Raw genomic sequence first — 13,195 nt, 5'->3', positions numbered from 1 at the left:
TAACGGATGGGAAGCACAAAATCAGGAACAGTTAAGACGCCGCATATATACAAAAATTAAAGAAATTGACGCCGAGGTCGTCCAAAGGATGATGCAACGTGTCAGGGGAATTATTAGGCAAATCGAAAATAATGGTCCCTTGTCTGTCATTTGAATTTTGATTTATAATAAGGATAGTTAAGTTAAACTGTTGAATAATTTAATAAAAATATAAGATTATTGTGGTCAGAGTTATATGCTTTTGAAATTTTTCCCAAAACTTTAGGACCATACGTTAAGCAAAAGTGATAATATTTGGAAATAAAGATAAGAAATTTGAAATCTGAGTAAAATTCCGGGCCTAACTAGTAAAACAATAGTTTCTTGCCAAAATTATTGTTTATTCATCAAAATAATCTTTAGCGGCGATACAATCATTCCAACGCTTTTCTAATTTTTAGATGCCGCCCATGTAAAACGATTTATCTTTGCCTTCAAAATAGTCTTCAGTCTCGGCGAATACTTCGTCATCGGAGCGGTATCTCTTGCCATGGAGCATGTTTTTAAGATCGGAAAAAAGATATTCGATAAAAATATCGATGTTGTATTGACATCGTATCGAAAACCAATACGATACCGATACAGTACATACCTAAGCAATAACAATATCTATACAATACTCATTATTTGAAATCAATACAATACTCTTATATTGTCGATACGCTTGCTTCGATATTATTGAGAATATCGATATTGAGAAAAAAAAAATAAAATGCCACGTTAATGCTGCATGAGGCCTATTATACAGTTAAAATATAAGAATTATAAGGCGCACAAGCGCGTATGCTCTCCATTAGTGCGAGAGAGAAGGACTATGAACCCAACAAGTCAATCAATTTGATTTTTAAAATCATCAGATAATATCGATGTCTTTGAAAAGAAAATTGAAAACTACTTGCAATCTCCAAGACCTGGACCAGACAAAAATATTTTATTATGGTGGAAATCATATAGTAGTGTTTTCCCCATTTTATGTCGGTTGGCTAGGGATATTTTGAGTGTCCAAGCGACGTACGTACCAGTCGAGCGGCTTTTTTCTGAAGCAGCGCTGATACTAAGGAATAAAAGATGCTTTTTAAAAGATAAAAATATCAATGAACTAATTTGTGTGAACAGATGAATGAAAAGCTCTTTAAAGAATAATATTTTTGAGGTTACAATGTAATTTATCCTATTTCTTGTATATCTTAAGAGATTTTTTTAATAAGTGATAAATGAAGAAAGAACCGTTTTTTTTTATTAATTTAATTCTTTTTATGTCGATATTTTATAGAGTATTGTATCGATATCGTATTGAAATCAATATCAGTACGATATTTTTATAAGAAAGTATTGCCGATATCGATACACGATACGATATTTCATTGGCATAACCAATACAATACTCAATACTTAAAAAGTATCGATATTGTATCGTATCGTGAAGTTCCAGCTGTGAGTCAGATCTGGAGTACACGGTGGGTGTGGAAGCAATTCAAAGCCGAATTTCTGTTTTTTTGCTATCGTTTTGTGACACGGTGCATTGTCATGGTAAAACAACAATTTTTTCTTCAACAACTGAGATCTTTTCTTTGCGATTCCGGTCTTCAAATGCTCCAAAAACCAATATAGTAGTCGCTGTTGATTGTTTCTCCATGTTTTAAGTAGTCAATGAAAATAATTCCTCGCGAGTTCCCAAAATACAGGACCATGACCTTGCCGAAGGTTTGATGAGTCTTTGTTCGCTTTGGACGGCTTTCTCCGGTCCTGTCCACTCAGATGATTGCCGATTTGATTCCGAAGTGAAGTGATGGATCCATGTTTCATCCATTATGAAATACCGACGCAAAAACTCCGACTTATTCCGATGAAACATGTCCAAACAGCACCGAGAGTCATCATATCGTTGTTGTTTTTGGTATGAGAAAACGCAGCACACATTTACAAAACAGCTTTCCCTTACCTAAATGTTTATATTTTTTTTTTGGTGGTCGTCTGACATATGTCTCCGATATCACTGCAGCCTCATGGGCTTATTGTGCCAACCATCCTACCTTTTATGTCACCCAATCCACAAGCTCCACGTACCAAATTGTACATCCCTAGCATGGGTTGGGTGGCATATTCTGCTGGACTTAATTTTGGTTGTCCATAAATAGCCTGCCTCTTGTGATCCAAAGCCGCACACTCGTACAATACATGATATGCTGTTTTAGTTCTCCTAATGCACAGTCTGCAGTTAAGGTTCCCTTCGTACAGCCCAATTCTATTCAGGTGCCCTTTCAGGGCACAGTGACCCGTGAGAAGACCTGTAATTATGCGGAGCTGACTCCTATGTAATTTTATTAGTTCCTCAGCTCTCCGTTTTGAGGGTTCCCTTATTAAGGGCCTCCCGTGTCGCTGACCAGGTACGTTCCCCCAGTATTCTTTGTGTTTGTTTTTGACCCATTCCCTGACTTGTCCCCTAATTATTGTTTTAGGTACTCCTAGAGCAGGTTCTGGGCCAAAATATGAAGTTGATGAACCGTTCCTTGCCAGCTCATCTGCTTTCTCATTACCGTCTATCCCGGTGTGCCCTGGCACCCAGAATAGAGTTACACTATTTCTTTCGGCCAGTTCTTCCAGTTCTTGCCGGCATTCCCATACCAGCCTTGACGTCACTTTCGGGCTCATTAGTGCCTTCAGTGATGCTTGGCTGTCTGTGAGTATATTGATCCGTCTATTTTCATAGGCCCTCAAGTTGTTCATTGTGACACACTACAGAATTGCGTACATTTCCGCTTGAAACACAGTTGTGTATGTTCCTAGTGAGAAACTGAGTCCTACATTCTCTGTTTTACTAAAAATACCGGCTCCAGTGCCTTCATCGGTTTTTGATCCGTCCGTATACCAGATCGTTCCCCTGATTTTGCTACTGATGCTGTTCCACTCCCTTCGGTCATTGATTTCTATTCCGAAGTTCCTATTAAATGTGTATTTTGGTACCATGTGGTCAGTGTATGTATCAGATATACTTACCCCACCTTGGTACCAAATCTGATTATGCCCAAGGTTCTCGTATTTATCCCTTGGTTTTCCTTGCAGCCTGTATGCTCCCATCCTCGCTTCCCCTTTGATAAATATATCAAGAGGGGGTAGGTCTAACAGGGTTTCCAGTGCCGCCGTCGGTGTTGTTTTTATTGCTCCCGTTATTCCCAAGCATGCAAGTCTTTGTATCCTGCTTATCTTGTTTATAGCGGTTCTTTGCTGCATCTTTGTCCACCATACCAAGGATGCATATGTTATCATGGGTCTCACTATCGTTGTATATGTCCAGTATGCCATTTTCGGACAGAGTCCCCATGTTTTTCCATGTGTGCGTCTGGTCAGCATTAATGTCGCCTCCGCTCTTTTAAATGTTTATATATAACAGTCAAAATGCTGCCCTTTGATAACTTAAGAGTGTCAGTTTTTTTCTTGCAAAATTAACTTTGAGGTTTACCATAAAAATTTTCAGTATTTTTTCGATGTTTTCGGGAATAACTGCATCAGTCGGTCTTCCGAAGCGCTCAGCATAATTGGTGTTGGTACGCTTGCGTTTGAATTCAGCAAACCATTGTTGTAATGATTGTAATCAATGGAGCAGGGTCTCGGTATTTGGACGGTATTAATTTGTCCCATCAAATAATAGTGACAAATCAACACACAAAATTGCTTTGAATGCATTGTTATAAAAATCACAAGAGTAGCGTCACTTCAGTGACTTTTAGTGCCCTTAAAGAAAGGGACAAAGAAGTCAAGCTAGTAGGTTGCTTCGATAGAATCCAGATGGCACTAATCAGTGAATGGCGGCATGGTTTTGTATTAACCACCGATATACGAAAGAATATTCTCTTTCTGTACTTGCATTGAACATGCATTGAATTACCACGTATCGTAATACTTACGGGATTGGATGTTAGCTAATTTAATACCAAATTTCAATAAGTGATGCAGGGCATGTAAACAACGATTTAGTTGAAAAAATAATCCTATTAATTTAATTAATGAATGTTTTACGCGATTATACAAGTAACTGTTACCCAAAAATATTCAAAAATTGAACGAAATAACCATCTCTGTGTTGCTGATGACGAAAACGCTGTCAACTAATGATTACATCTCCTGCATAGCTTATTGAATTTTAGTATAATCATTACTAAGTAGTACCTTGTAAATCTGTCAGCACCAATTTGTTGTCGTATCCAGCAGACAGCAGGTAATAGGCCGATGGAGAAAACCTTATCGACCTGACGTCAGAGGAATGAGGCTTGAAACACTGAACATTCCTTCCTCCTCTAATATCGTATAATACACAGGAGCTGTCTTCATGTCCTGAAACCAGGAGACGACCAGAAGGATCCACACAAAGGGTAGAAACCTAAAAAGATATGGATTATTAGAAAGTTTTGGTACTCATTGGTACTCGCTGAGATAAATTTTAAAAAACGAGAATTTTCGTCATTTTCGAAAGACGTTTTAGCAATTATTTTACCCCCTCCCCCTCCAACGAAAATATAAAAAACCTGTCTCAGCCAACCAAAAAAGTTTGTAGATTGTCTTTGAAATACTCAGAATATTTAAGTACTTACCGGTGAACCTTGTCTACTACCCGGTACCGTGATAGGGGTCACCACGTTGACACAACCTCTAGTTCTAAGATCCCAAAAACGGACTGTCTTGTCGTGGGAACCACTCACAAACATAGCACCTCCCCATGTGTATAGGGACAAGATGTGACCTGGAAAAAAGAAAATTGTTATTTTTATAGCTGGTCAAAATAAAATGTAAACCGATAAGTTGGCATGTCAACCTCCTCTATCTCTTCCCCTTCGTAAGGATGTAGTGGTGTCATGTCATTTGTTTGACTATTTCTGTCCAATTATTTCCCTCCTGTGGGTGTTGTTTTGCTTCAAAGAATGAGTAACCAGTCATGTCCTTTATTTGGTCGGACAACCGTATTGAAGATCTTTCTCTGTATTTTTTGAAGTTATACTTCTTTAGGCGCGATTGAGAGTAAAATTTCATAATACTGCGCGCATGCGCACACAGACAGTATGGCGTTTAGTTGCTGAATCTTTCAAGTTATGCATAAATATATCAGTGAAAGAAAAGGTGTGAAAAGAATATATTAGTGTTTTTAGTAAATATATTTATTATAATTTTTGTGTCTTTGGATCTGTCTTCATCAGGAGTAAGATGAGTATTATTAAAACATTTTATTGTATATTTATTATCTTGTCTGTTTGTTACCGTGAATTGTCATTAGGTATGTCCGAACCGATACAGACACAGTCCTCGTAGCGTATTTGGTATAGCATTCGGCCAGAGATCGAGAGGTCTTGAGTTCGAATCCGGAGCAATCCTTAACTTTTTTTTTTATTTTTTTGAAAGCGGTAAGCATAAAATTAGTTTGGTGTTTAAAAAAAATTAAAACAAACTGTTTAAAAATATCACAAGGAAAAATTCCTTTACTGGCTGTATACCATAAATCACAAAAATAAAAACCCTATTTTGTAAAAGGTATATGTATTTAAAATCCCTAAAAAGGGCTGTATCACAAAACGTTTTCGGAATCAATATTCCATCATCAGTGTTATCACAGGTTTACATGCTTTAAGCCACCAAAATGTACGGGTAAAAACCCTTAAATTGATTTTAAACAGTTGGGGTTACATTATGTTATCTGATTTTGAAGGATGTTAAAAATATTCCGGATTAACCCCTGAAATCACATGACATCAACCATATTGGTTGGAAAATTTTAGCTAAAACCTTACATGGCAGAGTTTAGGTGACAACTGTCACCTAAACTCTGCCAGTTTGTCACCTAAAGTTGTTTGTCACCTCTGCCAGAGTTGTCACCTAAACTCTGGCATGTAAGGTTCTACCTACAATTTTCCAACCAATATGGTTGATGTCATGTGATGCCAGGGGTTAATCCGGAAATATTTTTAACATCCTTCAAAATCAGATAACATAATGTAACCCCAACTGTTTAAAATCAATTTAAGGGTTTTTACCCGTACATTTTGGTGGCTTAAAGCATGTAAACCTGTGATAACACTGATGATGGAATATTGATTCCGAAAACGTTTTGTGATATAGCCCTTTTTAGGGATTTTAAATACATATACCTTTTACAAAATAAGGTTTTTATTTTAAACTGTTTAAAGTATATTTATTTTTAAGAAATCATATAATAGAAATATAACTTCTTACGTGCGTATAAAGTACACACACATTCTTTTTTTTTCTCTTTACGTTTCTTGATAACTTGATAAATCTATACCTAGATATTTGAACTGGTTTAGCTGTTCTATGCGTTCCCCCTCTACCACGAGCTTGCATCTAATTGGATATTTCGCAATGGTAATGCATTTTGTTTTGTGCGCGGATATGTTCATGTTGAGTCGTCGACATGCTTGGTAGAATCCAGAGAATTGCCTTTGTATAGGAGTCTAGTTTTTATTTTAAGTCCTAGTATCGAATTGTGCGATGTGCGGTAGATTCACATTTTAAATGCCACTATACTCTTCGAATTGGGTTTTTGATGGTTCAAAAAGGTAGGCATATAATTTTTAGTGTCTTTCAAATTAAAATAATCACGAAGGTACATATGAGGATAATACATATACAAGAACGTATTCTACCTGCTTCAAATTTATTTGTAGTATCAAACAGTTAGACCGTATTGAAGTCATAAGTTCTACAGAAATACATAGATATGCACTAAATTTAGCAAAATATATCTTATAACAGAACTTACCAGTGTGTCCACTAAGAGCCTGGAATGGAGTTCCAGTAGCACAATCAGTAACATAAATCTTACAATCTCCAGCACCACCGCTGATTAACAGGCTCGATTTATTCGATTGATCCTCTAAGAAACACAGATCTCTAATGGTACCATCGTGCATGGTTAGCTCGATCTCGTCACCTTCCAAATTGTTGGTATCGGCGTTGAATCGCATCAATTTGACTGTCTTGTCGTTGGAGCCGGTGGCCATCAGGTCGCCGATTGGAGACCATGCCAGACAGTAGATGGAACCTTTGTGGTGTTTGGTTCGTTTGAAGAGCACTGTTGGCTGGTAGGTTTCGTGGTCTTCCCTAAAACACAATTTTCATAAAATATCAAATTTATTCGATTCACGAAATAAACTATACCGAAATTAAGCTAAGAATGAAGAATGCATTAGTTGAATACTCTAGTACTCTAGTTCAATATTCACTAACGCTGATGTGCGCCAATGGTGAGTATAAAATTCTTAATTGTATATCAAAAAATGTACAAGAACTACCTCTTAAAACCTACCAAATTTCATTTGCATATCTTAACCGGTTTTAGAGCAATATATAAATCGTCACTTTGTAAGAAAAATTTCAACACCCCCTTTCTCGGAAACGAAACATTTGCGGACATATGTTTATAAAGCAAACTGTCATTGTTTTTTCATGCAGAATTACCCCTTAAAGTTTGCCATACTTATATAAAAACACCCTGTATTAACGAAAAACTAGTTGTTAAAGTACCGTAAAGTGAGGCTACTTTGTGACACTTTTTTAGGTTTTGTGATGATATAGTACATAAACTTTCGGTTTATTATAATTTTAAAAATATTACCTGAAAGCTCAATCTTTCCTCTATGTTCAGTGAAAACTAGAACGCGCTATATGTTATAGAAATCAAGAAAATGTCAAAAAAAGTTGTCACAAACTCGCCCCATGGGTGGGGGTTTCTTTGTGACACGTAAGTTTTTCTGCGATATTTATATGGAATTCTAACTGTGAATTCTAAACTAGAACTAGAAATATCTTCTAAAAATTCTTCTTCAAAAGTCAAAGTTTTCACGCCAATCTAAAATCACCTGTTTTGACGATGATCAAATCAGCTGTGGCATGACGAGCGAAGTTGCACTAGGAACTTTGGTTATTGTTCCTTAGATAGTGCACATAGTCTACTATTGAAATAAAACATTTTAATTATTCCAGGATTTCTAATGGCTCGGCCAAGTTAATAAGTTTATCTTTAGAGGCCACTGTCACAAAGTAACCACATGTGTCACAAAGTAGCCTCACTTTACGGTACCTAACTTTTTTATTATCCAACATAAGTGAATGAATCAAAAAATAGAATGTTAAGAAAACATGAGGCTACAGATGGGTTTTAATTTCAATATTTTATAAATGCTAGAATATTCCACAGGGTCACGCGAACTTTGAGAAAAAATCACGGTTTGATTGGTACACCGGGTATACAATTCGAGACATTAAAAATGACCTATTTTTAAGGTGGTGCGTTAATTTCTTGGAGAAATGTATACAGGGTCTCCCGAAAATATTGATCATAAATTTTACCACACATTCTGGGGTTAAAAATAGTTCGATTGAACCTAACTTACCTTAGTACAAATGTGCTCACAAAAAAAGTTACAGTCCTTTGAAGTTACAAAATGAAAATCGATTTTTTTCAATATATCGAAAACTATTAGAGATTTTTTATTGAAAATCGACATGTATCATTCATATGGCAGGAACATCTTAAAACAAAATTATAGTGAAGTTTGTCTACCTCATAAAAATTTTATGGGGGTTTTGTTCCCTGAAACCCCCCAAACTTTTGTGTACGTTCCAATTAATTCAATATTGTGGTACCATGAGTTAAACACACCGTTGTTAAAACTTTTTTGCCTCTTAGTATTTTTTCGATAAGCCAGTTTTTATCGAGATGCGGCTTCTTTTTTAATATATTTACATAAAAATTTTATGGGGGTTTTGTTCCTTTAAACCCCCCAAATGTTTGTGTACGTTCCAATTAAACTATTATTGTGGTGCCATTATTTAAACACCGTGTTTTTAAAACTTTTTGCCTCTTAGTCTTTTTTTGACAAGTCACCTTTTATGGAGATGTGGCTTCGTTTTCAAAATATACCTAAAATGTAAATTATAAATAAATTTTCAGATTATTAACAGGTCTCTATAAATAATCATACTTAACCATATACAAATATGTGGTGGATTCGACAAATATTCAAAATATGTCGATAAACACTGGCTTCTCGAAAAAGTACTAAGAGGCAAAAAAGTTTTAAAAACATTGTGTTTAACTAATGGTGCCACAATAATAATTTAGTTGTAACGTACACAAAAGTTTGGGGGGGTTTAAAGGAACAAGACCTCATAAAATTTTATGGGGTGCACAAATGTCACTTTAATTTTTTTGTAAGATGTGTGGTGGATTCGACAAATATTCAAAATATGTCGATAAACACTGGCTTCTCGAAAAAGTACTAAGAGGCAAAAAAGTTTTAAAAACATTGTGTTTAACTAATGGTGCCACAATAATAATTTAATTGTAACGTACACAAAAGTTTGGGGGGGTTTAAAGGAACAAGACCCCATAAAATTTTATGGGGTGCACAAATGTCACTTTAATTTTTTTGTAAGATGTTTCTGCCATAAGAATGCCACATGAACATTTTCAATAAAAAATCTCTAAGAGTTTTCGATATATGAAAAAAAATCGATTTTCATTTTGTAACTTCAAAGGGCTGTAACTTTTTTTGTGTGCACTATTGTATATAGGTAAGTGAGGTTCAATCAACCTATTTTTGACCCCAGAATCTGTGGTATAATTTATGACCAATCTTTTCGGGACACCCTGTATAAGTAGGTAAACTGACCTGATGTCCAAAAGTTTCGGATGTGCACATATTCTCAGGGTTTTCGAATTCGAACCCACGGCGTAGAGTTGTCCTCCCGGATGGAATTCGGCACATCTTACGGCTTGGACGTCTTCCAACGTGGTCACGGCAACGAATTTAGGCCTCTGGCTTTCGATGCCGTTGTCTTGGTCTTGTCTTGGGGAGCCGTGTGGAGGAGTATGAGGTACAGGCTAAAAATAATATAAACATATTAGAAAAAAAATTATACTGCTATAAGTTTAAGTATCGACGTGTTGTTCCTTTAATGTTTTTATGTATTATGATACAATTTGAACAAGCTGCTTTTATGTACTTGTACAGTAAGGGAAAAAACCCTTACTGTATAATATAATATGTATCTAAAAAATGTATATAATTTAAGTATAATTAGGTCGTTACGAAAGATGTTGTTTCTACAATCACAAACAAAACGAAGGTTGATTGACGGAGCTTGTTTGTGTAACCTCGCGGAGACTCACGTATCGTTTACTTTCAAAGTCCAAATTATAAGAAGATATAAAAAGCTCACAGAGAACGAAGAAGACGGTACAAAGCAATTTTTTAAAATGGTAGCCTCGGTCTCGAAGATATGTAAAATGTCCTCACTCCCAGAATTTAATTTTTTTAATTTTTTTACGTTCTATGTGATTAAAAAATTAAGACTCAGCACAATATTAGCTCACCACCCGCTCCCCCTTTCCACAAAACGTAATTTTTTCGTTTTTATTATTATTTTTTGGTAGGTTGCAAAATCAATTAAAAAATTTCAAAAAAGTCAAGCGCATAATTGAAGCTTTTACAAAATTTGTCTATTTTTTATAGACCCGCAGGTTGAGTGTACCTACATAATTTAAAAATGCATTTTTCGGTTTTTGAAAAAAGTGTAAACATTTTGTTGAGATGGATGCAAGTCTAATTTTTTGTTATTTTGTGTATTTTGTCAAAAAATAAGTTTCTGATTTTTTTTTCAGATTTTTCCGTGATGTGCCCAACCTTTAAAAACACGAAAAACTAGTTTTAAGAGGTTTTGAGGGATTTTCTCTATTTAATAGACGTCGAAATAGATTAGATCACGATATTTATAGTAGACCAGGACTAATCTGTAAAAAAACGTGTATTTTTGGATGTGAGAGGTGGCATTCGGATTTTTGCAGATTAAGTTAGGGGACACCTTCAGTAATAATAATTGACTTATGCTCCTTCTCAAATATGCCCGGAACATTAATAAAAAAATTAAAATATTTAAAAATTTCGAAAAACATCGATACTTTTCTGCTTTCTTTGCTTATAACTTTAAAACGGTTCGTTTTGGAACAAAGTCGTACAGAAATAAAATAAAGATAATTGAATTTTGTATGATATACGACTTGTTAAAATGTCTTAAGGTATTACCTTTTCTGCAATATAGCAATAAATACAAAATAAGGGGGCAAAATACGCCTGTTGTTATTCAATGTTTCTTAACCACTTTGGTGGCACTTAGAACCTTGGTAATTCGCTTAGAAAATTCTTATAACTTACTTAAATGGTCTACCAAATTTCATTAAAATCGACCTAATAGATTTTGCATAATAAATTTGCAATGTAAATTTTTTTAAAAAGTTCAAATTTTTCAAAATCTTTTTGAACAAAAAGTAGACCATTTAGAAGTTGGCTAATTTTTTTACATATAAAGAGGTGCTCTACCTATCTAATGCACTTTACATAATTAAAACCGGATTATTTAAGGGGCCTCAGCAATGTTTTAAAATTATAAACAATTTTTTGGCTTATAAACAAATAGCTTTGTTTAATAATAAAAAAATTAACTTTTAGCAATGCAAATAATTAACTGTTACCCAAAAAATTCGTGTTCTACTGGTCAAAATACATAAAAAAACTTGGGTAAGTCCATCTAAATAAAGGAGCCCGCAGCACCCCCTCCTGGACACAGCACTAATTTGTTTATAAGCCAAAAAATTGTTTATAACTTTAAAACATTGCTGAGGCTGCTTAAATAATCCGATTCCAATTCTGTAAAGTGCATTAGATAGGTGGAGTGCTTCTTTATATGTAAAAAAATTGACAAATCTTTGTATGTTCTAGTTTTTGTTGTGCAAGATTTTAAAAAATTTTAATTTTTAAAAAAAGTTTAGATTGCAAAATTATGCAAAATCTAGTAAGTCAATTTTAATGAAATTTGGTGGACGGTTTTAGCACATTACAAAAATTTTCTAAGCGAATTAGGAAGGTTCCAAGTGTAACCTAAGTGATGGAAAAACATTGAATAAGGACAGGCTTGTTTTGCCCCCTTATTTTATATTTATTGCTATTTTGCAGCAAGGGTGTTAAATTAAGACATTTTTAACCAATCGTATCTGATAGAAAATTTAATTATCTTTGTTTTATTCCTATTCGAATTTGTTATAAAATGAATCGTTTTAAAGTTATAAGCAAAAAAAGTAGAAAAACAAACGAAATTTTTAAATATTTTATTTTTTTTATTAATGTTCCGGGAATATTTGAAAAGGAGCATAAGTCAATTATTATTAACGAAGTTATCACCTAACTTTATCCGCAAAAATCCGAATGCCACCTTTTACATCCACCTAAAAACAGATCCTTCCCGGTCTATAGGTTATATATGATTTAAAGTAACTGAATCCTTTAAGATATTAAAAAATTGGGCAAAACACCTTTAAACCACCCAAAAAACCATCTTTTTTCAGGGTTTTTGCAATTTTTTGCGGGGTTAATCATATTTTTGAGATCGATACAACTTTAATCAATTTTTTATTTTTTTTATGTTTGATGTATTTAAATAATAAGACTCGCAAAACTATCCAAAACACAAAAAAATCCTTAAAAACCAATAGAACATGGTTTTTTGGGTGTGTCACCCAATTTTTGAATATCCTAAAGGACTCATTTACTTCGATTGATATATAACATATAAAAAACCTTCATTTGATCTATGTATTTTGAAATCTATAAAATAGGGAAAATCCTAACACCCCTAAAAAATCAGTTTTCAGGGGTTGAAGGTGGTTTACTTTACGGAAAGACCTGAAAAAATCGGAAAAATATTCTTTAATAAAATACACCAAATAAAGAAAATTAAACCTGCAGCAATCTCCCAAAACAACTTTTTCGAAAAAAAGCATTTTTATGTTATGTAAACTCAACTAAAGTATTGCAAAATTCTCTATGCGTGTGAATATATAAACGAATAGTAGTTTTATTATTATTTAACACATAGAAAGTAAAAAAAATGAAAAAAAAATTTGGGAGTGGGGGCATTTTGCCTTCCTTACCGGGGGTACCATTTCTACAGTGGTTTTACCTTTATCCAGTATATTCATTAGTCATACATTTATTTTGACCATTCTTCTGTCCAATTTAAAGCATTTTATAGTTATTAACATCTTTTTTATTTTCTATTTTATTTTCATTAAAATACATTAAATTTGTTCATA

General features: G+C 34.2%; 1 protein-coding gene across 13 annotated transcripts in view; it reads right to left on the bottom strand.

The window, feature by feature from the left end:
- LOC114329587 (WD repeat-containing protein 47) overlaps nucleotides 1-13,195 on the bottom strand; it is a 313,869-nt gene that overhangs the window by 6,982 nt on the left and 293,692 nt on the right. For all 13 annotated transcript variants that reach the window (XM_028278747.2, XM_028278744.2, XM_028278745.2 and 10 more), the window contains 4 exons: nucleotides 9,720-9,931; nucleotides 6,806-7,146; nucleotides 4,629-4,777; nucleotides 4,207-4,417 (listed from right to left, as the gene is read on the bottom strand). In XM_028278747.2, the coding sequence (XP_028134548.2) occupies nucleotides 4,207-4,417; nucleotides 4,629-4,777; nucleotides 6,806-7,146; nucleotides 9,720-9,931 (913 nt within the window). The remainder of the gene's footprint in view (nucleotides 1-4,206; nucleotides 4,418-4,628; nucleotides 4,778-6,805; nucleotides 7,147-9,719; nucleotides 9,932-13,195) is intronic.

Source organism: Diabrotica virgifera, chromosome 5, assembly GCF_917563875.1.
Source record: "Diabrotica virgifera virgifera chromosome 5, PGI_DIABVI_V3a".
NCBI lineage: Eukaryota > Metazoa > Arthropoda > Insecta > Coleoptera > Chrysomelidae > Diabrotica > Diabrotica virgifera.
The sequence above is the reverse complement of the archived record's forward strand: the minus strand, read 5'-3'. Positions and strand labels throughout refer to the sequence as shown.